Source organism: Venustampulla echinocandica (genome assembly GCF_003357145.1).
Source record: "Venustampulla echinocandica strain BP 5553 chromosome Unknown scaffold_0, whole genome shotgun sequence".
Taxonomy (NCBI): Eukaryota; Fungi; Ascomycota; class Leotiomycetes; order Helotiales; family Pleuroascaceae; genus Venustampulla; species Venustampulla echinocandica.
In genome coordinates, this window is record NW_022474205.1 from 4,552,849 (window position 1) to 4,578,502 (window position 25,654).

The 25,654-nt window shown below is 46.8% G+C and overlaps 9 protein-coding genes across 9 annotated transcripts; 5 read left to right on the forward strand and 4 right to left on the reverse strand.

Annotated features, from left to right (window-relative positions):
• Positions 1-240: 240 nt before the first annotated feature.
• Positions 241-1,637, reverse strand: BP5553_01417 (uncharacterized protein; the record flags this gene model as incomplete). Its single annotated transcript, XM_032010040.1, has 4 exons — positions 241-480; positions 548-894; positions 955-1,296; positions 1,445-1,637. 4 exons carry the CDS (start codon positions 1,635-1,637, stop codon positions 241-243), a joined length of 1,122 nt encoding a protein of 373 aa, XP_031874094.1.
• A 404-nt stretch (positions 1,638-2,041) lies between these two features.
• On the forward strand, positions 2,042-3,827 carry BP5553_01418 (uncharacterized protein; the record flags this gene model as incomplete). Its single annotated transcript, XM_032010041.1, has 4 exons — positions 2,042-2,173; positions 2,229-2,444; positions 2,501-2,524; positions 2,580-3,827. 4 exons carry the CDS (start codon positions 2,042-2,044, stop codon positions 3,825-3,827), a joined length of 1,620 nt encoding a protein of 539 aa, XP_031874095.1.
• Positions 3,828-5,584: 1,757 nt separating this feature from the next.
• BP5553_01419 (uncharacterized protein) lies at positions 5,585-8,825 on the reverse strand (the record flags this gene model as incomplete). The annotated part of the gene is made up of 5 exons (XM_032010042.1): positions 5,585-7,491; positions 7,541-7,585; positions 7,750-8,351; positions 8,440-8,691; positions 8,743-8,825. The coding sequence occupies 5 exons, from the start codon at positions 8,823-8,825 to the stop codon at positions 5,585-5,587; spliced, it is 2,889 nt and encodes a 962-aa protein (XP_031874096.1).
• A 1,634-nt stretch (positions 8,826-10,459) lies between these two features.
• On the reverse strand, positions 10,460-11,148 carry BP5553_01420 (uncharacterized protein; the record flags this gene model as incomplete). The annotated part of the gene is made up of 2 exons (XM_032010043.1): positions 10,460-10,823; positions 10,853-11,148. 2 exons carry the CDS (start codon positions 11,146-11,148, stop codon positions 10,460-10,462), a joined length of 660 nt encoding a protein of 219 aa, XP_031874097.1.
• A 2,657-nt stretch (positions 11,149-13,805) lies between these two features.
• BP5553_01421 (putative histone acetyltransferase GCN5) lies at positions 13,806-15,095 on the forward strand (the record flags this gene model as incomplete). The annotated part of the gene is made up of 2 exons (XM_032010044.1): positions 13,806-13,994; positions 14,043-15,095. The coding sequence occupies 2 exons, from the start codon at positions 13,806-13,808 to the stop codon at positions 15,093-15,095; spliced, it is 1,242 nt and encodes a 413-aa protein (XP_031874098.1).
• Positions 15,096-16,232: 1,137 nt separating this feature from the next.
• On the reverse strand, positions 16,233-17,758 carry BP5553_01422 (uncharacterized protein; the record flags this gene model as incomplete). The annotated part of the gene is made up of 6 exons (XM_032010045.1): positions 16,233-16,659; positions 16,727-16,822; positions 16,872-17,251; positions 17,320-17,384; positions 17,439-17,495; positions 17,548-17,758. 6 exons carry the CDS (start codon positions 17,756-17,758, stop codon positions 16,233-16,235), a joined length of 1,236 nt encoding a protein of 411 aa, XP_031874099.1.
• A 2,076-nt stretch (positions 17,759-19,834) lies between these two features.
• On the forward strand, positions 19,835-21,683 carry BP5553_01423 (Cytochrome P450; the record flags this gene model as incomplete). The annotated part of the gene is made up of 10 exons (XM_032010046.1): positions 19,835-19,846; positions 19,879-20,007; positions 20,059-20,245; positions 20,295-20,378; positions 20,438-20,534; positions 20,581-20,710; positions 20,760-20,876; positions 20,933-21,101; positions 21,172-21,445; positions 21,497-21,683. 10 exons carry the CDS (start codon positions 19,835-19,837, stop codon positions 21,681-21,683), a joined length of 1,386 nt encoding a protein of 461 aa, XP_031874100.1.
• Positions 21,684-22,327: 644 nt separating this feature from the next.
• BP5553_01424 (Uncharacterized protein) lies at positions 22,328-22,579 on the forward strand (the record flags this gene model as incomplete). The annotated part of the gene is made up of 1 exon (XM_032010047.1): positions 22,328-22,579. The coding sequence occupies one exon, from the start codon at positions 22,328-22,330 to the stop codon at positions 22,577-22,579; it is 252 nt and encodes an 83-aa protein (XP_031874101.1).
• A 934-nt stretch (positions 22,580-23,513) lies between these two features.
• Positions 23,514-23,981, forward strand: BP5553_01425 (uncharacterized protein; the record flags this gene model as incomplete). The annotated part of the gene is made up of 1 exon (XM_032010048.1): positions 23,514-23,981. The coding sequence occupies one exon, from the start codon at positions 23,514-23,516 to the stop codon at positions 23,979-23,981; it is 468 nt and encodes a 155-aa protein (XP_031874102.1).
• Positions 23,982-25,654: the final 1,673 nt, after the last annotated feature.

Here is a 25,654-nt window from a genome sequence, read left to right on the forward strand (position 1 = left end):
ACTTATTAGTCATCCCTTTTGGGCCTATTCGTAGTTCGTAATCTTGTCAGCGGGTGGTAGAATACGGTCCTCAACGCCTTTGTCTTGGTTGGCAGGCACAGGCATCCGGAAAGATTACCCCTGAACACGCTGAGTGGGTATTCTGAGAGCAGAAGATGCGGCGAGGGGTCGGAGCGCAAAAAAGCTGAAGCTTCAATTATACTGTGTAGGAGTATCTTCATCAAACGCCTGAAATATTCTTCATTTCCAGACTAACACCGCCTTGACTACGCTCCCATCCAAGACCTCCTTTGCAGCTATCTCCATATCCTCTGCTGGGTACTTCTTGATCAAGTCCGTGAATGGGAATTTGCCATCGTGCCAGGCAGTAAGCAGCACCGGGATGAATTCTTGAGGGTAGCAGCTTCCCATAGCGCACCCGACATAAGTTCGGCCAGAGTTGACGGTGTTGAATATATTAGTGGACACTTCTGCAGTAAGCTAAAATCTTATCAGCAGAGGTAGAAGATGCGAGTAAAGGCCATCCCAGGCTTCCGGAGATGCTCACGCTGCCGACACCAACGGTCACTACTACACCTTTCTTGGCCGCAGATTCAAGAAGCTTTCCCACGATTTCAGGACGACCTGTTGTATCTATAGCGCCATCAACTCCCTTGCCTTCCGTAATGGCCATGAGCGTGGCCTTGAGATCTGGATGGTCTTTCGAATTCACCACATCTGTTGCCCCGTACTTTTTCGCAAGCCCAAGACGTTCAGAAACAATGTCAACGACAATAACTTTGCTAGGTTTTGACGGGGCAAGTTTTACAGCCATCAGTGCGGCCAGTCCTACAGCACCAGCTCCTACAATCAGTACCGTTGAACCTGCAGTTGGCTTGACTACATTCAGCATTGCTAATTGCTCCGTTAGAATTTCTGTCCATAAAATTTGGGACCGTACTAGGTGAAACACACCTCCAGCTCCAGTCATGATACCACAGCCCAACGGGGCCAATAAATCTAGTGGTAGATCTTTATCAACTTTGACTACGCTATTCGCTGCAACAACTGCGTACTTGGCAAAGCAACTCTGGCCGAAGAAATGTGACGTGATGGCGGCTCCAGATTTTTCTGCATAGGATTTCGATCCGTCGGCTCTCCCAACACCGAAATTATCGCGCTCCCAGTCATAGCAGTAGGACGTGTCTTTATTGTTGCAGTACTTGCAATTTCCGCAGCACGTATATGTTAAGAGGACGTGGTCACCTGGAGAAGTGGTGCGGACCTTAGAGCCGGTTTTGACGACGATTGCTGCACCTTATTTCAAACCGTCAGCTACAGAAATTTAATATGCTTTTTAATTCCGATAGAACTCTCGTGGAGGATGATTTGGGCGAGAAATGGTCAGTAATCCAATGATAATTGCCGAGAGGGCGACTTTGACAGCAAAGAATGGCTGGCTCACCTTCGTGACCAAAAACTGCAGGAAATAGCCCAGGAACCGTCTTCTCATTACGAAAGTTAAGGTCGGTGTGGCACACGCCTGTGGCCTTCATTTCCACAAGAACTTCATCATCTCGAATGTTATCATCCACATGTACCTCTTGGTACATGAATGGCGAGCCTGGCTCAGCAACCACTAATGCTTCAGTAATCATTATTTAAAACCCAAAGACGAAAATAATTTGCTTGAGGTGTGGTATTTTTGCGGAACTCTGCATTCCTTTTAGACGATTGAAATGTCTCGTCCCATCGCCGGAGCTGCTGACATTTTCCCGTACGATGGTCCGTCGATCTGATCTAGTCGCGCTAAATCACCACACCTTGCTACTGCACCCAATCGGAAGGATTATCAACCCACCGCCACCCCCACCCCCGCACCGCCCCTATACTCTCCCACCCCCGCGTCCGCTCTACTCCACATTGTCTCCGACTATGATGGAGTTGCTCCATGGAACGGAAGAGACCACGGTATCGAAGGGAACCCATGATTTTTGGCATATATAAGGTATCTCCCGATACCATGATTATTTCTGATGTAATTGCTCCTTGATCGAACAAGATGTTGACTTACACCCTTTTAGCACTGGCGGGCCTCGTTGCCATCCTTATGCGACTTCTTTCGATTGGTAGAAGGCCCAAAAATTACCCACCTGGACCTCCAACTCTCCCCTTAATTGGCAACATTCATCAGGTGGGGTCTCCCAGCCAGAGTTCCCACATCTAAATCCTGACGCAAGTGACTATAGATGCCTTTGCGAGACGCCCATCTGCAATTCGAAAAATGGGCTCGAGAATATGGGCCAATATACAGCCTGATACTGGGAACTAAGACTTTGATTGTGCTCTCAAGTGGTAAAGCAGTTAAGGACTTGCTTGATAAGAAGAGCGGTATCTATTCTCACAGGCAAGAGATGTATATTGGCCAGACACTCTGCAGTGGTGATCTCCGGCTCTTGATGATGGTAAGATTATGACCTCTGAAGACTTGTTCGGACAATAGGATGCTAACAAGGCAAAGGGATATGGACCGAGATGGCGTACAGTATGTTTGAATTACCGTGATAGATTCCTATATTATTGAACTGACAACGCAATAGTTTCGCAAAATGGTCCACGGACTTCTCAACGTGTCAGCTGCGAAATCTTATGTCCCATATCAGATGCTAGAAAATAAGCAAATGCTCTACGAAATGCTCAACCAACCAGATCTATTTTTGGAAAGCATCCGACGGTACTCGAACGCGTTGACAACTACCATGGTCTTTGGCTGGCGAACTCCCACGTATGAGGACGATAAGATGAAGCAATTGTTTGACGGCTTCGCTGACTTCGCCGACCTGAACCAAACAGGCACAGCTGCCCTAATCGACTTCTTTCCGTGGCTAAGGCAATTACCAGATTTCCTCTCACCAGCGCAGAAGAAGGCCAAAGGGCTGCATAAGCACGAGAAGGCTTTGTATCTAAGCCACTGGCTCAGGGCTAAAGATGAGTTCCAGAAGGGCCTCATACAGCCATGTTTCTGTGTTGGAATGGCAGAAGCACAGAAAGCAGATGGTTTTAGCGACGACCAGGCAGCTTACATATCTGGCACTCTCCTGGAGGCAGGATCGGACACTACCTCAAGCACACTGTATGCTTTCGTCCAAGCAATGCTCTTATTTCCGGAAGTCCAAAGGAAAGCTCAAAAAGAGCTCGATCGTGTTATAGGCCTCGACCGCATGCCAACCATAGATGACGAGCCGAACTTGCAGTACGTTCGGGCGTGCATGAAAGAGACCCTCCGCTGGATGCCAACCACAATCCTCGGTGCTGTGCCTCATGCGGTTACTCAGGATGACACGTACAGGGGATATTTCATCCCTCAAGGCGCTGGAATTATGAATAACGTATGGGCCATCCACATGGATCCTGAGCGGCATCAGAGCCCTAGGACATTTGACCCAGAACGTTACATCAATGATTACCAAAGTCTTGCAGACGCAGCAGCTAACCCTGACTCGACCAAGCGCGACCAGTTCACATTCGGTGCAGGCCGCCGCATCTGTCCGGGAATTCATGTTGCGGAGCGCAGCTTGTTTCTTGGGATGTCAAGGATGTTGTGGGCATTTGATATTGAGCCGCAAGTTGATGAGCAGGGGAACAAGGTCTTGCCGGACCCGGACAGGCTTACGCAAGGATTTGTATGCATGCCGGAGAAGTTTCCTGCAGTGATTAGGCCGAGATCGAGCGTGAGAGCGGAGAAGGTGGTCAAAGAGTGGGAGGATGCCCAGAGGGAGTGCTTAGATCCGGAGACGAAGCAGTGGCGGCAAGCTCCTGCGAAGTCAGGCATGGCCTCGAAAGTGTGACATTACTTATTGTTGATTTTTGTATCTTGCTTGTATTACACATCTTGTTAACTAATGATGAATGAGAAAACTTCCAATGTCACGAGGAAACCCCACCCAAAATTGCAATGCCTTTTTGGATGCAACACAAGGTAACCTTTTGTCATCTTGTTGGCTTCATCAACAGGGCCCTTGAAGCTGTATACAGGATATGAGCGACCGAAGCTCGATGAAAAGCCTGAGCACCGAGATTAATCCGCTGGAATCTAGTGATTAACGCCCTATTTCGAGCTGCTTTTTCTTGCACGTCCTTCGGCAAGCAGAAGTAGTGGATGGGCTCAAGGGAACGCGGAGCCCGAGCAGGAGAGAAGTTATCGGAGCCCGCTGTATGCACGTGGTTTGCCGGTACAGGAATTGAGTACGCGTATGCGCTTTTTTGGAACCATTACATGCGAGGATGCTCACTTATAATATTCCTATTAGCAGTGCTATGAAAATCAGGAAAAATATCTATATACCTTGTAAAATGAACATAAAGTTAAATACTTTATCGATATATTAGTAGATATAAAAAGATATAAAAAGTTAAAAAGTATAAATTATAAGAGATTTAAAAGGATTAATTATATTAATTAAAAAGTATAATATTATAAAGTAAAAGCTTTCTATATATAAGTAAATAAATATACAAGTTAAATAACCAAATAAAATAAGTCTAGTAATATCCGAGTAGTAACCTAGTATCTCTATTATGATATACTATAATAATTAGTATACGGAATAATATTAGCTGAGTATTTAGCTTATTATAGATATTTGTATATAATTTCTCTATAGTGGGGGAGAAGTGGCAAGTTGGGTGCCGAGGGCCTAAAGTGGTACTTTCAGCTTGGCAGGGGACCTCCTATAACTCCCATATTCTGACATGAAGCTTGTCCGCTTAGGAAGGGTTAAGAAGGCACTCTTAGGTTACATCATGTTAGTTATCGCAGATCGAGGACTCGTTCCCACTCATGCAAACTAGGAAGCATATTGAAAAGATCGTTTTGGAGCTACAAAAGGGCCAGCTCCTAGTAAGTCAACGGCTACCAACAACCCAGCCTCCCTAACTAACTTTCTCCCGAGCTATGCCAAAAGCTCCAAGCGGCATTATATTGCCAAGAAATGCCTCGTACCTCCTCGCGGGTGGTGTCGGTGGAATAGGGCGAAGTATATCAGATTGGGTGGTCTCGAGTGGGGTTCGGAATCTGATATACGTCTCCCACTCTGGTGACGCGCGTCCAGATGCCAACAAGTTTATGGATGGCCTACGAGCCAATAGAGTTCGCGGGGAAGTTATCAGTTGCGATACGTTCAGACGATGAAAGGCCGTCAAGGGCCCTGGCTTCCAATGAAGACTATGCCACCTATTCGGGGTGTGATTCAAGGGGCTATTGTCCTCAACGAGCATATGTTTCTTAACACTATCGGCCCTGAGGTCCACATAGACACCCTTAATCAACCACATGATTTCTTAGTTTTTGTATCTTCAGGATCTGGTTTCAACTTGGCGTATGGTGAGAAGTCGACTGGATTCATCGTCGTCGACTAGCCCCCTGAGCAACTTCGGCACCGCTCTTTTCACGGCGTCCCAGAGCCGAGCGGTCTCGCTGTCCGATCATGACACGACCACATTCTCGTCTAGGGAGGAGGCCCCTGATTCAAAACCACTCGAACGGCTTTAGGACGTCTATAGCAGAGCGATCCAATTCGCTGGCATTCTTTGGTTTCGTACAGACCTAAGGTGTAATAGCCCCGTGGTTCAGAAGAAGCGCGACCATATCTGACATCCCCAACAGCACTGCCGCCTGGAGTGCAGTGCCATGTTCTCCGCCTTGGGTATTAACATTGGCCCCGTGCTCGAGAAGTATCCCGACTATATCTGCCCAGCCGTACGCAGTTGCAGCCTGGAGTGCAGTACTATATTCTCCGCCTTGGGTATTGACATTGGCCCCTTGCTCGAGAAGTATCCTGACTATACTTTTCCGGCCTTCCGCAGCTGCAGGCTGGAGTGCAGTGCCATGGTATCCGCCTTCGGTATTAACATCAGACCCATGCCCAAGAAGTAAAGCTTGGACAAGGTAATCGCAACCCTGATAAGACGCCTTGTAAAGTAGCTGTGCTCCTTTGAAACTTTGACTCGATTTTTTGGCATCCACTTCCAATGGCCGCAAAAACTCATGATTCCCACTCTTTTCAAGCCGCTGGAGGAGAGAGACCTGGGAGATTCCTCCCGCTTGAGCATTTTCGGCATGGCCGAGAAGGTACATTGAAGAATATCTAAGCATCGGATTTGCCTCCCTCGATACATCTGAGAAGCTACCTGAAGATGTGCCTATTGCGAGTGATTCAATCTCCTCTTGCATAATATAAACGATACAGCAAGACGCCAAGCGAGCATGACTAGCACCGACAGGATTGGGGTTAAGTGTCGGATCCAGCTTAACAAGCCTTTGATTCCGGGTGAGGAAGTCAATTACGGACTGGTGTATAAACTGGACGATATCTTGACTCGGAGCTTCGCCCCTGAGGTCGTTGTGACTTGAGACAATTTCGACTAAACCTCGGGAAGCAGTAGTAATAAATCGCTTGATGGTCCCGACGCCAACTCGGGATCGATCCCAGGCAGCTATATCCTCTGGATCCGTTCCTGCTAGCACAGCGAGGTAAAGTTCTGTTGGACTAAGTGGCTCAACCGAGAATAACACCCATTGGAAAACCAGAATAGCTGTCTTCTTATCATCTTCGGAGTCCTCCTTTTCCAAAAGTTTTGAGAACAGCTCATCGAGATCACTCGGTATCTCGTTTAGTTTCTTCCACATTGCGTTCATTTTGCCTTTGTTGAACTCTATATTCAGAAGTTCAACAACTAGGACAACCCATATAAAAATATGTCGTGCCTTTTCGAGAATTGCCTTCTGGAGATCCTCGGTTGTTGCTTTCAGTTTGCTCTGGACATACTTGACGATATCTTGATCATGCCCAGCTTGCCGCTCTACAACCAGCTGGACTTTCTTCTTCATATCGATATTTGGGTAATGGCAGCTGGATAAACATATCCTGAGACCCGAACCAGATTGTATCGCATTTTCGCTAAGATCTCCGAGGAAATCCACAACCTTTTCAACATCTGAATCGTTGCATTCGTCTAGGGCATCGATGAGGAGTAAAGTGTTTTTGCACTCGCGCTGTTTAAATGCTAGTAGGAGAAATTCCTGAAGCTCTCCAATCTCCCATGCCCATTCCGATTTTTCATGCCTTATTTTCTTCTTCAGAAAGTTCGGAATGACCTGTTTCTGCAGGAAGGAGTCGTCCTGTTCCAGTAACTGAACCACCAGCGAGCGTAGCATACCTAGCGGACTTTTCTCAAGAGAACCACCACGAGCGTTGAAGAAGTAAAACGCGATGTGATAGTCCTTGAATTTGTCTTGGCAGTGAAGTAGCGTATGCTTCATCAAAGTCGATTTCCCGACTCCAGGGTGGCCCTTAATCCAGAGAACTCCGTTATTGCTTTGGAGATCAGTCCCATGTTTCCAGTTCATAAATGACGGGGTTTCGAACAGCCAGCCGCAGGTGTCTTGGTGGGCTAGGCTTATATTGTTTCGACGACTGGTGATGCCCTTAAAGCTCAGCGACCGTATGCAATCTGCAGGAAGCCAAATTAGCCTTGCACTGGACATAGGGACAAAACTAACCTGACAGGTCCTGTTTCAAGTATACATTCTGAGAATCACTTGCATCTATAAACATCAATTCTGGTTAGCCGCCCTGCATATATAAGGAATGCAAGATAAACAAACGCATACTTGATATTGGGTTACTTGTTCTCTACCAATATTATCTAATTAGAAGTATGTCAATATTAATTTTTTATAGCTAAGCTATGTTGCCAAATACAACTCACCAACTGGACTTGGCCCATCCCCGGCGGAGGCGGGCTTACAAATTTGCCCAATACACGTATTGGTTAGGTTTTGAACATCAGCTCTTTCGAGAAATGTCTGAGTCACATTCGCCACCTTTTCTTTCTCCTTCGATTCTTCTAGCCCGACATCCGCAAGTCCATGAAATACATTGAAACGATAGAGTCGATTATGGACGAACATGGCTTGGTGAGCCCGGAAGAAGTCATTGTCTGTTCTTTCGGTTTCAGTAACAATCTTTTTCATCCCGTCGATAATTTTCTTTAGGTTTCCTTTGAAAGCACCTCCAGGGGCGCTACCCGTCCCAATACTGACAATCACGGCACTTTCCATACAACCCGGCCATATCGCCGAAGCCTCCCGTTCGACTGGTTGTATGGGATTATTGTAGAGAACCCCACCATCCGCAAATTGTTGGCCATATTTTCCGATCTTTATGGGGTCGAAAAAGGTTGTAGCGGCCGAGGTCGCTCGACATGCTTCCCATATTTTGCACTCATCGAAAAGAAGCTTGGGCTCCGTTGTGTCATACGATCTCAAGATCGCAACCTCCGTATTCCCGGTCCGGGTTGCACAAACGAACCTAAAATAGGTCAGCCTGGAGATGGGAGGTCAAAATTAAGCTAAGAGATGACTGATTTCATGGATCTTGTGGCCCGAGTCGGACTTACACACTGCACTGAGGAACTGGATCTTTTAAAAGTGTCGACTCGTCATACCCAGGCTTCTGGGCAATGATATCCTTGATAGCTTTCTCAAGTACCTTGTAATCAAACTTCCCATCTGCCTGCAGAAACTCTTTGGCGCGCCATGGATTGATCTTTGATCGCTTCGGGGTAAAGATTCGTTCAGAAAGCTCGAGGTACGCGTCTTCGCATTCGTTAAGGGTCATTCGAAGTCGTCCCAGCATAATAGCTATAAGGCTGTATTTCATGTTAGCGTTAAGTACATTTAATTTGGCTGAGTAACCTAACCCGCCGGTACTTGTTCCCGCTATCATATCAAACTCCTCCCAAGGTTGTACACAATGACCCCGCTTTCTGCTGACGTTTTCCATGAGGTGACGTAGAATTATGATACTGGAGAGGCCCCGTACCCCCCCTCCATCTATGTGCTGTCAGTGATTGTAAAGGGATAGTGCATGGTGCAGGCGGAACGAACCTAGAGAGAGGAGGCGCCGTGGTCGGTCCACGTTAGATGTAGACATGTTGCGCTCTCGATACCTCCAGACAGTCTCGTACGAAAAGCCTGTACAGAGTAGTTAAGACAGCCTCCGAAGCTCTAGAGTCAGGTTGGCAAACAATCATGAGAAAGGCGGAGTAGCGTTGATATGCTGTTCGCCTCAGCCTTGCCGGATCAAAGTGTTGGGCGCTTCGAGGGCGCCATAGCATCCACTGGCTAGGTTAACGTACGAATGGAATATCGCATGCAAATATATTAGCGACATACACAAGTAAAATTTGAGTAGCCCTTCAGATTCAAGTCAAGTAGCTATAAAGCAGGAAATTTCCCTACCTCGCGCCTCATTCAACCACCGTTGCTTACTCCAGCTTAGTGCCGAAAAGCAAAGATAGTAGGAAGGATACATATATATATTTGTGAGGTATATATCGATCCCCTAGCGAACAACATTTTTAAGCATTGAGTAGTAGATAGTTCTACGATATTATTGGGGTGGGACAACCTGCAGGAATGGTAACTATGTAAGATGCAAAAAGGATGTAAAAGGGGCGATCGTCAGACGGACAGGATAGACCCCTGTATCCCCCCTTTGGAGCCCGCCGACGGCGCGGCAAATAGTAACAAATATTATATAAATGAAGGAACTCTCACCTGGTGTGGTGATTGATGAAACCGCCAAGTGTTGCTATCCGTCTACCTTACAGTATTTTTTGCTCAGACAAGCAGATGATACTCGAATCTAGCCTCAGATTAGGGTTCCTATCAACGTAACTTCTGAGTCAGTCAAAGATATTTACTCTACACAGAATAGCCTCGTGTCTGTGGTAAAGCGATTCAATCTTTGAAGGTAGGAGATTTCCGTCGTGTTGTAACAAATAGCAACTGAAACACAAGTAAAGGTATTGTAGATGGGTGGCCGTGAAATATGAAAGCAGGAGTGTGGCTCTTTATACTATTTCCTTAGCTCACCTATGGGCATCCAATGTCGCGGTGTAATATGAGTCCCCCCTACCAGAGGTCGAGGTGGCCGTAATTACATGATTGAGGTAGTTGCCGCGGCGTTCTACCTACTAGGCTGGCTAGAACCGATTTGACTATTTTCTGCTGAAAGCCTCAGTTAGGTATGTTAGCAGTTGGGTGAGTGCCCACCAAAGCATACCTGCTGTGGTGTGTGTTTCTTTTGCATTTTGGTCATGAGGGCTAGCAGAAACCGCCTATTTAATCCTCGACACTTTAAGAACTCCACCAATCTCTGAATACGCCTAATGTCCATTGCTAGTCGTTGAGACATTCCAGTTCTGATGAGGTTATTTTCGTCATCGGATGACCCTCGATAATGGTTTGCGGATCAAGTTCCTATAAGACGTCGTCGGTGTCCAGATATGCCATGTACCCCACAACTTCAGAACAAGTGTGTACGTGTTGCTATAAACACACATGTAGCACGCGTGTTACAGCATTGGCACATGTAATCTTCTGAGTCGAGTAGCTGTAATCCATGAACCTAAGCTAGCTCGATTCCTCTTTTGCTATCGCCATATTCTCAGTTTTCACAAGCTTTTCTACGATCCAGTATCGCTTCGGAAATCTTGATATTGTTGATGGCATTTGTATGTAGGGTAGGCACATGGTCGTAGCTAAACTGGCCTTGGACCTCAAGTTGAGGGTGTCCGTACCCGCCCCTGCAAGGTTGTCCAGCCTCCGTACAGTGACAGATCGGAAGGCCGTAGCCAGCACAAATGCAAGGTCTCTGGCGCCGCTGGCATGGGGAAAGAAAGCTGCTGCTATTCCAAGGGCTCCGACTTGACCCATCAGGTCCCGACCGCGGGCGAATTCCTGGATGGCAAAGACGTAGGACCGGATGTCTGCTTGGCTAACAGATGATTATAGCCCAGTACAAACTAAGTCCAGAAAGCGAATCCTCGTGGAGAATGCTGAAAATTCGAGGTTGTATCTGCAGAAATGGTGCTAGGAAGGTCAGCTTTACCTGGGGCATTGCATGATCGAAATTGGCCACCGCCGATCCGTCCCTTGAACACAACCCCCCCAGCAACGACATATGCGTCTAAATCGGGAGTCCAGGTATGGGTGAAATTGATGAGCGCCTTAAAATCGTGCAGGAATGCGCTCAAGGTATAAATGTGAGCCCTCCCCATATCTGGGCCCGAGGAAAGGGTTTTCATATCAAAAGAGGCCATGGTTCCAAGGTTGGATTTGATTATGGATTGGCCCACGCAATCTCGCCAGATGCCAAGCCAACTTTTCAATTGACGATATCACAGCACACAAAGCCCTCTAGCCAGAGGCTGGTAGGAAAGTCCACTTGGGCCGTACCATGAGTATCTACCTAGGCAAGGAGAGGCCCAAGGCGCCAAAGAAGCTACACTCCAGGTGGCCAGATGCAAAAACTAACCACAGCGCGCACGGAGGGTCGCATACGAAGTACACATCTTCCGCGGTTCGCTCGCTCCGGTGTGGCCGATTATGGGTTTTGGAGATCACCTACGAAAGATTTGGAGGTCGATGGCAATCCCACGATTGATCTTTGCGGCTCATGCCCCAGGGCGTCGAATTGCGATTCTGGCACGCCCGCGGTGTATGAAGCCACTCGATGAAGCCAGGTTGGAATTCATTCTCAGTGGCTGCCAAAAGCAAAAACCGCCCCGTTCGTCCTTGCTCTTGAGGGGCAATCCTATTGTCGCGCATGCTGGGTAACTTTCAGATATGATTAGCCGGTGATCAACTGGGTAGTAAACAACGGCAACGGCGGGAGGTGTTGGAAATAGAGAATTAACCTTCCCTTACTGGTACTTCGAATTGGCTTTTACTTGAGGAAAAGCGGCCCGCGATGCAAGGGATACGAAAACGCTACCGTGGTTTCCATGGTCCACAGCATGCAAGCCCAATCCAGGGCAGCTTGTGTGCGGTGCAGGTCGTGGCGGTAATCCCAAAGAGCATAGGGACGGAGTCATGTCACGAAGTATATGTTTGGAGTTAAAGGCAAACAGGTCGGTGACTCGGGTTGGCGAGAGTGTCAGGGGTAAAGCCTAAATCAAGAGCTTATCATCCCAGACTATCGACTATCGACTATCCAACTCCAGCTCAACTCCAATCCATTAAGCATAAACTCGATAGCGCAGCCCCAACTATGCCAACCAAAGTCCTAGAACCCTGGGGCATTGCGCTTTGATAAAAGTGGACATATAACAACAGTCTTAGTGATATTTAAGCCGAATTATATCATCTGACCCCCAGATACGCGATCTTGTGGGCGTCTTTGGGCTTAGATGCTCGAGGACCCCTAATCGAGTTTATGCGGTACAACCTCGTCCGACGGCTACTTCTTGGTAACTCACTCTCCTTGGCGAAGCACGATACAACGGAGTGTGTACCTACGTGCGGCGTGCTGTTTCTAATTATTATGCTTCGCCGTTTTATCCGGTCTCCACGCCTCCTCACCACATTCATCCACCAATTGACGCCGCAAATGGACACCACCGCCAAACCTTCCCAATATGGAGAGCACATTCGACGTATTATTTATATATCCCATGGTTCATATGCGTACGGCTGACTACAGGAGTAACAGTTTACCACGCACAGCTCTAGCAGGATAGAATCCTTTCCAGTGGTCAGAACCCGAGGATGCCGACAGGACCCGAACTAAAAGCCAGCGAACGAGAGCGAGAGAGCGAGATATCGGGGATTTGTATGTTGCCGGGCCGCACACCTACGTATCCTTGGTATACAACTACTTTCAGCGAAAGAAGACGTTGTGCATGCATTGCCCGGGTCAGCATATTGGGCGTTAACAATCGGGAAAGGCCTGGCCCACAGCGCGCTGGCTCAACACAATCCCGGCTAACTTTCCCACGGGCTGTGGCAAGGCACATCAAGTTGCCATCCATCGAGGCTGGTCGGGAAGCTGAATGCGCTCTGTGCTTCGTAGGATCTGGGCCCTGCGCCTTATACTGGGAATTTAGGTGGCTGCGTGATACGTGGTCCGCGCATGGCTGACCGGGATTTTAGAGTACCTACGGTAGTTAGATCGACTACTTAACGCCTTATCCTTACTCGAGTAGCTATCTACAACTAGGAGATTAATGAAATAGATATAATTATAGCTTTTCTCTACTCTAATATCTAGGAACGTAGTTATATCCAATTACTTTATAACTAGTAGTTTAAGATTAAATCAAAGATAATAAATAAAATAATAAAACTTTGATGAATAAAACAATAAATTTTAAATAGAATATATAGGTACTTTTAAAACTTTTCGATAAGAGTTTTGTGCCTGATTTGCCAGGTGTTAACAGTATACCCTACTAATAAATCCAACACCTTCGGCAGATTCCTCAGGTGGATTCCTCAGGCAGACAAAGCAGACAAAGCAGACGTCAAGCCGTAATCGTTTCCTAGAGTAACAACCTTTTAATTAAGTAGTCATCAATCCAACACCCAATAACGCTTTGGAGTATGTCAAAAGCTCTCTGGGGTAATCGTTCATTCGTAACGGAGTGCCCATTCCTATTCTGACGTGCTGAGGAGTACGTTGAACGGAGATATTCTCGACACCCAAATCTCCAACAACTATACTCAACAATTCTATTATTCGACTCAGTACACACCAACTAAGTGTGTAGTCCCAAGAAAATCCAATTAGTCCGCTTACTACTCATATGCGTATACTAATTCCCGGCATCTTCAAAATCCTACTCTGAGAACCCGAGGCTGACCTGCCATAGTTTGAGTTATCGAAAGACGGACTTCCCTCTTAGCGTAATCAAAATATTAAGTCTTTAAGCGTGAACTCGATAGAACAACAGTTTAGGTTCGCCGGCATTCACCGCAAATGGACAAAGCAGAGTCGCCATCATTTCCAGCCAACCGCGAACAAAACCTCCTTGTCGCGAAGCGCAAGGCCCCCGAAGAACCAATTACCCTCTCTACTACCAAAAGAATCAAAAGCTCTCATGATGGGTCTACAGAACCAAATGTTAAGCCTCCAGCTATAGCCTGGAGGGTTCCTTTCCCAGAGAAGGTATGCCAGGACCTTTAAATGTCAGGAAACATTCTAACTGAGTTAAAGCCTGCAGTCTTAGAAGAAAGAAATGGTGAGATCGAATTCAGAGTTGTTAATAATGATGGCGCCAGAGAGAGTTGGATTATTCTCACGGGTCTCAAATGCTTATTCCAAAAGCAACTTCCGAAAATGCCCAAGGATTATATCGCACGTCTCGTTTATGATCGTACTCATTTATCCATCGCCATCATCAAAAGGCCTCTAGAGGTTATCGGCGGAATATCATTCCGAGAATTCCGAGACCGCAAATTTGCTGAAATCGTTTTTTGCGCCGTCTCATCTGATCAGCAGGTGAAAGGATACGGAGCACACCTTATGGGCCATTTGAAAGATTACGTCAAAGCTACTTCCCCAGTAATGCATTTTCTAACTTACGCTGATAATTATGCTACTGGGTACTTTCAAAAACAAGGCTTTACTAAAGATATCACCCTCAAGAAGTCCCTCTGGATGGGGTATATCAAGGATTACGAAGGAGGGACAATTATGCAATGCTCTATGCTTCCCCGAATACGTTATCTTGAGGCTGGTCGTATGCTTCTCAAGCAGAAGGAAACTGTACTAGCCAAAATTCGTGCCGTGAGCAAAAGCCACATTGTCCATCGACCGCTTACCCAATGGGCCAATAGCGTTATTACTCCAATCGATCCACTCTCTATCCCTGCCATCCGGGCAACTGGCTGGTCTCCAGATATGGACAAATTAGCACGGGAACCACGCCGCGGACCTCATTTCAATCAACTTCGACGTTTTCTAGGTCAACTTCAAAACCACAAACAAGCATGGCCCTTCCTCAATCCAGTCAACAGAGACGAAGTTCCTGATTATTACAATTTCATTATATCACCAATGGATCTGTCAATGGCGGAGGAAAGATTGCACCAGGATCAATATCTTACCCCAAAAAACCTCGTCGACGATCTCAAATTAATTTTTAGCAACTGTCGGAAGTATAATGACGAAACAACGGTATACACCAAGTGTGCGGTCAGACTGGAGAAGTACATGTGGAGTCTCATTAAGGAGATTCCTGAGTGGCATGATTTACTTGAAGAATGAATTAGTATCAATACATCCCTTTCTTTGGAGTTTGGTTAGTTGTTAAATGAATTGGGGATTTGGTATGGTTGGAGTTGCTTATGACAGCGTGGTTCGGCAACCCTAGTGACCCTTGTATAGACCTGGGGCTTCGTGTGGAATGCTGTTCTTGTTCTTAAAATACAATACATGCCTAAGCCTGAACCTGTAGAAGCAAAGGATATTGGCTAATCACGTGAAAAAATGACGCCAGGACTTGGAAAGTTCCCCCTCTCTCAAGCCTAATAACCTTCGGATGCAACTTTTTGACAAATTGAAAGCATTTATTTTATTAAATAGAGCGTTTTGCCAGCATTATAGTATCAATAGAAATCTCTGCTGTGATATTAGTATCAAATGATCCGGTATGGGATACAGGATATAGAGTGCTATGATAGGAATTTATACGGAATTAATTATACATAGTCGAATTCTATATAGAGTAAGGGATAATGAAGGATAATTCTATCGCTTTTGTACCTCCCGGTTATTTTAATATTTCAGAAACCATTAATAAACTAAGTCTTTCTATACATACTGTGACGGCAGTTGCTGCTCGACAGCAGTAGGATAATTGGCGTATATTGAAAAGAAAATCTAAAAGTGCCAAATATAAGAGCACAAGGAGAACTCGAGACTATATATATAGGTAGAGGTTATACCGTAAGTTATACTAATAGAATATAGCGGTCGAAAGGCACATGTATCTTTGATAGCTGTTGTGACGCTGTCCCTATTGTTGGCGTTTAATTTTGATTTATAATGAGACATATCTATTTGCAAGTTGGCTGAATTATCAATGAGAAACAGAACTCTCAGGATAACAGCACCCTGACACTTTTTCAGCAAGACGTTCAAAAATATGGTTGTTGATAGTTCTAGATTTATATATTTAACTTCCAAACGGCTATTAGATACATCGATACCTAGCCGCTGGCGTGTTGCAAGATCAATTCTCAAGATTTCATTACACCATTATTCATTCCACAAAGTTCCAGCTTGGCTGCCCCGTGAGCGGCATTTCACAAGATAATATTGTGATCCCCAATTCATGTCTATTTTTTATTGCTTTGCGGCCTCATCGCACCGCCATTTCCGATGCCATCTCGGATTTGTCTTCTAATACTGCACTGACGCCTTCGATATCTGTGAAATGCTTGATATCTCCGAGATCTGATCACTAGCCGTAGAATTCGTAATAGTGGGTTTCAGGCCCAACATCTCCTTGCGAGAAGAATGGGTATCCGTAACTAGTCTGCCGTAAGCTGCATCGGAAAGCTCGTACGCCTGGCTGTTATATATATTCGGATTTGAGTCACGATATGAGTCGCGTGGTGGTAGCCTCTCTTGGCTATAGCCTGAGCTCCTGTTCTCTGCGCTCCTGATTTCTGCAGAGTTGGGGAATTTCGAGCGGAGGGCTGTGTAGAAATTTGACTTGGAGATGATATTAATCCAAAGCGAGGCCATTGCAGGTGCGCAGCTGACGATGATGGTCACAAACCCCTCTGCAAATCTAGTCCAGCCGACAGTCAGTCCTTGTAATCCCCTATCATTGAATTTGTAAAATTCATATACACAACAGCCAGCAGGAGTGTAAAATCAGTTATACTCACGTAGTTATAGTGACAAGAGATCCATTCCAGAGGGCATCATCCCCAGTATAAGTGCTCACGCGGTAATGGAGAGACACCGCGCTGGCAACCACAGCCCTACACCATGTTAGTATATACGGTCGCAGCGAAGGTAGGTTGAACGTACAGAAAGCCTGCCAAAAATACTACCATCACACCAACCTTCTTCCCAAAAGGAAGAGTCAGGCCACACATACTAGGGAGAGGTAGTATGAGAATAAAAAGATCAGCGGCAAGACCGACAGCGCCCTGAATAGGACCCATCATCGCGAGCTTGGAACAGCTGGTCAAGATCCGGTCATCCCAAGGGTCTCCATTGTGTGGGACGCAGAACACGCCAGCCAGCGGGGTATTGGCCCAGTAAAATAGGAACATGGTGACGAGAGCAATGATTGATGTCCATCGCATCCAAATCTTACTCTCGAATAGCTGTATGTACAGCGCGAGTATAGTGGCCTTTGAAGACCAGAGAGTTGGGCCGATGATGAAATTCTCAGCAGCGATTTTCTGGTTGGAGATACTGTAATCAGCTAATGTCGTCCCCGGCATCTGATATATGAAAAGATTGAGCTTACTTTGAGATAGGAAGGAGTCAAGACACTTAGAGGAACATCCCACGTATGCCTCGCTGTATTAACCACTGGCTCTACCGTTAGCATTGTATCCACTCAGATAGCAGAGGGGGGGTTCTCACAGCTTGCAATCAAGGCATAGTAACATATCATTAGAGTAAGTGCCAAAATACAAAGGTCTAAGATTATTGTCAACTAGGAGTGCAACAAGGGCGGCAAGGTCCGTCGTACAGTCGGCAAGAACAAGCTTGCGATTAATCTTCAAATTTGTGGCCAGGCGCAGAACAACGAAAATGGTGGTAACGATCCCCAACACCAAACCAACCCAGAACACAGAGTCTGCCAAAGAGGGAGGGTTGGCAAAATTCGGCGGGGCACCACTCGGGTTGGCCGCGAGAGGTGTGTTGGAAGGGTCAAGCCGTTGCCTCACCGGCTGAGACATTGTTGATTAAATGACCGCCGCACGAAAGTTGGACTTTCCAACAGAAAAACGAGGTTCAACCCTTCCATTACAAGCATGTCTAGAAGGGGGGACAGCGGATAAGATAGCAATCCCTAAGAATAAGGGAAAATGCACTATCCCAGTGGGGTGGCGGGATCCCTAACCATGACAATTGGCACGAGGTTCATGCATGCATATGCGCAATCCATCAAGAACCTTGTTTGGTGTATTCAATGGTCGGAATACGGAAACTGGTAAGAAGTACGTACTGGTTTAAATAGTCTGATAAAGTACCGCTGGGTATATGGACGTTATCGACTTTGAAAAGAATCGCTCCGTAAAATAAACATAATGGCTGCAGGATAAATGGCCACAGAACGGTGCCTTTGCAAAGCAAGACTGGCGCTGACAATGGGAAGCAGACTTGCCTGCGGCATACAACTATCATGTCGAAGCAGTGTGATTAGGGATGTTATGCCTGCAAAAACAGACAGTACGAGATACCCGGAGATAGTCAGTCACTCCATGGGCAGATAAGGACCGGAAGTTGGTGGAGGAAGAGGGGGGGGGCCAAGGGAAACGTCTCTTGCGGACACAACATGGCAGTGAGGATGTCCCTATAGCGGTCTCCCTGGGCGCTTTACCCGGGAACTGGCCCTGGAACTGGTACCTCTGCGTCGCACCTATTCAGGCTCCGGGTACTCGCACCAGTTGCAGTGCTTACCAGCGAAATTCAAGTGAAGAATGATATTATTCGGAACGGATATTCATTTGTCCGCAAGGTAACCAGTTCAGATGTGGCTTTTGGCTTGCATGTATCCAGTCCAACCAACTAAGGAAATGTCGTGAGCGAAGTTAGTAATGCGGTGCAACACACTCCGTCTCCGTCTTGAAATCAACCCAGCTCCGCGCCTTTGCAGTCACCCATCAGATTCAGCGCCATGCACTCAGAGTCAAATATAGCGAGAGCACCAAGCCACTCCTACAGGCACAAGCGCAGGTACGTAAAGATGCCCACGAAGCACAGACACATCCTACGAGCTCGGGCTGATGGCTCGAGTGCCCGGGAAGCAATGGAATCTGATACCACCTCGAGCAGTGACCCTAACGAAGCGCGCCGTGGGACCTGAGTAGAGAGTATCGCTGGCTGCCTACTATGCATGTTTTCTAGCTTTCCAGTTTCCCGGGATTTCCGGAGCTTTTGATACATGTTCTGGGAGGTTGGAATTAATTGCTGGTTCTTTCAGGGGGCGCTTCCCGCGTCTTGTTCTGAAAATAGCGTCAAATAGCCATACTGAGAATCAGGATGAAGGGCGGGGATCAGCCTCGCGAACCTCATTACCAGCCGCAATCAACTAGCCACCTCCTCTGATATCAGCCCACAAACCCGTTGTATCCACAGGCCAGCTAACCTATTACGCCACCACCAACCGGCATTCGGGGATTCCAACTGCATTCGGAGGTGCTGGAGCTTACTATCGTTCCTTCACAATATACCTCCAACCCAGAGATTGGGTGACCAATGGTCATATATCTTGGGTCCAATCGTTGGTCTACAGCCATGGACCCCGGGGCTGGGCCCGGGCACCATCGGTGCCACCAACATCTGGAGAACCCATGCTCCCCAGATTTATATCTCTGCGTTGCATTATAAGGGAAATGATATGTGAGAGGATTTATTCTTACAAGAGAAGAGAAATGCCAGTTCTTTGCCTTTGAAAGTGTCTGTCTCACATGTAGTCCAACTAGATATTTCAGGAACGCTGCCAGTCATCATTTCCCCATACTATCATGTTGTCACCGTACCTGGATTTGGATGGCAGAGCGAGCTTGACTCTCTGTTTTCTCGCCGTGAGCTTGGTGGCTATATCTAGGAACAGCAAGACGACTCCCATCGTATGGAAATTCTGCCCTATAGCTACATAAACCACTGACGGCTATGTTTATACTGTTTCTCACCTCGCCTCCTGTACGCTTAGTGTGTGGACTGCTATCCACAATCGATGGAGGGCGTGGGTGTTTCTGCTTAATGGCCCTGCCATCATTCAGGAGGGATACGATAAGGTAGGACATGCTATGGATCCACCTGTATTAGGGCGTTGATCTGACTTCACGCTTAGGCAAGAGGGCAACCTTATGAGATTCTTGCTCCAGATGCCCGCTATGTCTTTGTTTCTACAGAGGAACACATCAAGGAAGTAGACTCTGCGCCCGACACAGTGCTCTCCCTCCAGGCAGCATCGAAACAGGTAAGCGACTAATTGGTATATTGATACGATATGATATCTAACTTGCGATAGATGCTTCAACCTAAATACACCATGGTAGGCTTTAGTTGGTTCGATCGGAGGGGAACCGAGGGTGTTGGTTTTGTTCGTGCTCTTCGGACACTCTTGACAAACAACCTACCAGAAGTTCTCCCACAACTTCGAATTTCCATTTCGACTCTGATAGACGAGATGCACGATTCTCATCCAGTTGTCAATGGTAAGCTGTTATTCCATTGATACGAACGGTTGCTAAAAGATTTCATCAGGTGTTAAGAGCTCGCCACTGCTCCCTATGGTTCTGAGACTCACTGCTATCACCAACGCACGAGCCTTTTTTGGAAGTGAGCTGTGTAAGTAAAAGGAAACGCCTTCTTTGCTTACGATATTTAATGTTAACCTCGATGTTTAGGTCGAAATGAAGATTTCATGCGCTCCGCAGTCAGGTTTATCGAAGAAACTCTGGCATTAGCAGAGCTAATACGCTTGCTACCAACCGCTATTGCTCCGTATGTTTGACTTGACACATCCTATGGTACTATCTGACATAACTAGGATGGTTGGGCGAGTTATGGCAAAACAATTGACCTCTCAGCGGGAGATATACAAGGCCATGATGCCCATCGCTGAAGAACGAATCCTCGAGAAGGCTCAAAAGCAGTTGGGCCACAAAGTACCAATTCATGTAAGCTACTGAGGTGATGGGCTTGGTTTTTGTACTGACAGAACTACAGCATGACTGTATCCAATGGATTATGGAGACGGCACCACGGCAGGCTCCGTGGTCGGCTGAAAGAATCGTGCATGAATTAATGGCTATTTGGTTCGGATCAGTTCATGTTTTGTCCACGGTAAGCCTAAGGTAACATGTGCTATTCTGCAACCATGTTATTGACTATATTATTAGACCGTCTCATTTGCAATGCATGATCTCTGTCTCCACCCAGAGTACCTAGAGCCTCTTCGGAATGAGCTCCAAAGTCTAGCTTATGCGGAATTCGAACGAGTGGGTAAAGGCCTCCCGCTTATGGATAGTTTTATCAAGGAGTCTATGCGTATGACGCCTGTTGAGTCAAGTAAGTCATATCCTAGTTATTATACTCCAACGGACGCCAATTCAAGACGCTGATTACTGTTCTCTCATAGTGAGTACACGGCGCATGGCAATCCAGCCATTTGAATTCTCGAACGGCACGAAGCTCGAGGTTGGCGACTGGACGTGTACACCCCTCCGTGCAATGTTGCATGATGAGCAGCACTTTACCGACCCATTACAGTTCAATGGCTTCCGATTTGCGGACAGGGACTTACTTGCCAATCTCACGAACTCGAGCTTTGGATCTCATAAATCCCAAGAGCCATCCCAGCTCACGGATGTTAATAAACACTGGCATGTCTGGGGAACTGGACGTATGGCATGGTACGTTAGTCGCTATGTGACCACATGTTTGCGTGCTAACTTATGATATAGCCCTGGGAGATTTTATGCTGCTGCCGTTATGAAGATGATTGTCGGACAGTTTATCTTGAAGTATGACTGCGAGCTCGTGGATAAAGATGCTTCTCGCTGGTTCTCTTGGCGTTCGTTTATCTACCCTAGATCGAAGACTCTTGTCGTTTTCCGCCCTGTTTCTGTTCAGTCCACGGAGAAGATTTGAGAGGATGTAATTTGTCCTGTGGAGAGGATGTAAACCATTCGTAGGATTTGTTTACTTCCTCTTAGACCGCGGTTAAAAGTTGACTGTTTGTATAATATGAAGAGCACTAAAGAATGTTAGATAGCTAGGCAATATTGGTATTATCACCAGCATTATGGGAATATAGACTATGTTAATGTTTTTACATAAGATTTTACTTCTATCAAAACTACCGGCGTTAGGTGAGTAAGCTAGGGAGTATGAAATAGTTGAACTGAGATACTTACTAATTCAGGGTTGAAGTCGTCGTCTTATAGGCCACTTGGAACAAGGCAGCTAGGTGTTCAATTTAAGGAGAGAAAGGCGTGCATGGTGGCCATCCATATAGAGCCATTCGATTATAAGTTATGGTAATAATCGCAAGGCTTGCTACATATGAATCATTCACTGCGCTACACGGTGTTAAAGAACCACGTACACAGGCAATTGTTACACAACCCCGCACCATTTAATACACAACTTCTCCCATCGATTACCTTTTCCAACCAAATCCGATCTCTACCTCCCTCTCCCATCAGTCAAAAAGCCACAACCATCACTTAACTCGGAGAACATACCGAACCTCCTACTAGGTCATCAAATCTCTATCACCGACTACCTAAACGATGCGTATCTTCACCCCTGCTTTCGCACTTGCGGTCCTCTGCCTCCTTGACTCTGCCACTGCAGGTCCCGTGGGATACGGCGTCTGTCAAGCAGGATGCGCGGCAGTAGTCACGGCATGCTACGGAGCAGCCGGTTTTACTTGGGGTGCGACTCTAGGAGCCACGGCTCCGGCCTCGATCATCGCTTGCAATGCGGCATTTGGAACATGTCAGGCTGCTTGTGCGGCCGTCTTGTTGACACCGACACCTTGAATCCGAACCTCGAAGGCCTGCTCTGCTGCATACTTGTGTAGGGTAGACGGGCGGAAAACTTTCACGCCTCGGAGCGATGAAGGAATTAGGCAGATGGGTATTATATCGTTTGACTTAGGGACATGAATACAATGACGTCGCGCCATTTACCAACCTTCCCATACCCCCCTACCTATGTAGTGATGTCTTGAACGTTTTCGTCCCCTGAGAACCTTAGACCTACTCCCTTCCTTTATAACCCAACCCATGGGCACCCCATGGTGCCTAGCATTTAAAAGATTTAATTCTCCGAAAATAAAACGTTCTCCATTGAATAGAAATTTGATGCCATTTGTCGTTTTCAGAATGCTAATTACTGCTCCGAAACGGATAATGTTACTATCAATATATTAAAGCGTCTTAGTCTCAAACTGTGTAGCTATCCGATTAAACAACTCAAACTACAGGCGCTCGGCACCCTTGGGGCCCTTAAGTATATTACCAACCATGTCTGAACCGAAGGTGGAATCGTGTTCAAATATAGGCTCCCCAGCACCCCCCATGTTCGTTAACACGGCCTGTCTAAAATGCCATCTGAGATGCTGATCTACTGGCCTTTGAGGATCATCCAGAAGCCATGTCGGTGTTTCAAAGGCTCCTTGAGCGATGCATCCTCATCTGAAATCTCAACATACACCTGAGCCTTTTTGGCGAATTCAAATGCCCGCTTCATCCATAGGTCTCGGGCTTTTTCATGCCCCTTTGTCAGGTCACGTACGTCCGCGATGACAGGACTGAAGTCCCGCGATCTTGTTGTCATAACGACATTTTTTCCCTTCTGTGTCAGTAAATCCGGTCTGCCGATTTCTGACGTGAGTCCAGTGTATAGCGCATTATTGGGCGAATATCTCAATTTGGTGAGATATTCGCACGATATCGGATTTATATCTGGGTAATGGCCGTTGGGCCATATAATACTGACGAAAAGAGGTTTGCACCAAATTCGCCTAAGAATGCGCCATACCTAGTCGTCCAGAGTATGGCTGGCAGCTTGGAACGCTTGACCGACCACTTCACCTCCATCATTTTACCTCCTTGGGACCCTCACTGCGCCAGCTTTCTGCCGGCTAAGCTAGCTGACAAGCTGTATACCGCCTGTGAGCTATCTGTTGCATCGTCGGATGCGCCTGAGTTGCCTGCTGCCTTTGAAACTCCCGCTGCTGCTTCGGTTTCTGAGGCTGCCACACCTGAACCTGCGGCTGCGCCTGATCGCTTTACTGCTTTGGCTGGCGATCCTCCGGCCAGTCTGAAAGTTCAGAAGAAGAAGGTGGTGGGTCAAGCGTTCCAAGCTGCCAGCCATACTCTGGACGACCGCCAGGAGGTGATTGGCGATTTCAGCTTGTCGAACAAGGCGGTTCTCTAGAGAAACTCTGGTGTTGTTATTATCTTCCCGAATTTGGTCCAAGGCACCAATAGGAATATGTGGGTGTTTCAGAGCCTCCGAAAATTCGTTCATATGCTAGCGGAAATATATGCCCGGCCGTCTTCATTCTGCACAGTGAATCCGCCACCATTCTCGAATATGATGATAATTTCTATCATAGAGTACAAGTTGGACTTCGTAACCCCGGGTGTGATAATCATGCCACTAATTGGGTGCTGGGTTTGCGTGCGTCGAATATGTACATATTGCGACCTAGGGAGCGGCTGCTACCTGGCATGGTCGCGTAGTCTTGGTGCAGTGGGAGAACTTCTTCGGAGTGCGAGAAAATACCCTCAGGCTTCGAGGCTATGTCCGAGTGTGGGAGGGTGTGGGAGAGTGTCAGAGTGTGAGGGGCTGGAGTACGAGGAAGAGTTGGCGTGAGCAGAAGACGACATCTTGGCGATTTAGATAGAGTTGAACAAAGATGGCAGGCACGTTGCAGGCGCACTTGAAAGTCAGCAAGAGCTTTTTGAATAATCGAATAATCGAATACGTTACTGAAAGAGGTATTAGTCGCGTTGTTCATCAAGGTATCGGTCGTGTTGTCTATCGAATAATCGGTCATACTATTAGAAGAGGAATTAGTCGCGTTGTTAGCTACATACAGATCCACTGTTATAATCAATAGGTTCTTGACTTACTCGATTAGATAGCCGCTAAATTAGACTGATACTTGTCTGCAAGTACAAGGTTCCTTGGCTAGATAGAGTGGTACCCACCTAGGTAGGTATTACCTATATCGAGATGATATGTTGCAACGATGCATAGTGCTAAAGGTAAGAGGTAACCTACCTGTCTTGCCACTTCTGCTGTTTACACCTAAAATTGTATGGCGACAGCAGAATCGCCGAGAAGAGAAGGCAAATCCCTTAGAACCCCTAAATCGTGGAAATTTGATGTGATTCGCCGACAGGCTGCAAAGTTGATGCGATCCGCTAACAGGCTACAAATTTCATACGGATTCGCGCTAGAGGTTGCAAAAATGAGGGACATAGGCCAAAATGGCGATTCGTCAATTTGATCAAAACAATGCCTTACGAAAACGCCGATGGAGTGCAATTTCAGGGGCCATGTCGGGTTATTTCGAGTCCCTGGCACAAAAGGTAGGTAGGGAATGATGCCTTGTACCGTGCGTGTAGAGTCAAATCATGACAGAACTCACTGTATGGTAGCTCATAAAACCTGATTCAATAGGGCGGATATCACCGTGATAATGATGTATATGAATCCTGTGTAATCATTCCATTCTCAAAAACGCCCAACTTATGTACACACCCTCCTCCAATATCCATCCATCCAGCATAATTTATTCATCCGTACTCAGTCATCGTATCCCGAAATTGGTTTTCTTGGGCCAGAAGGAACTGTGGCAGCGTGCAATTGTTAGCTCTCCGTGGCCCTATGTAATCGGCAATTTTCGGGGACGTACTTGGATATGTGAACGGAATGTGCGGTCTCTTAGGATCACCAAATCTCTCTCGCAGCGGCGGCACTACGGCGATCATCACAGGCCCAAGAGTCCCAATTGCTATTGAAAAGAAGATTGCGGGCTTCTCGTGGACTGCCCATCGGAGGTACCGAATAGGTTGCGAGAAGAAGAGTGGGCGGACAGA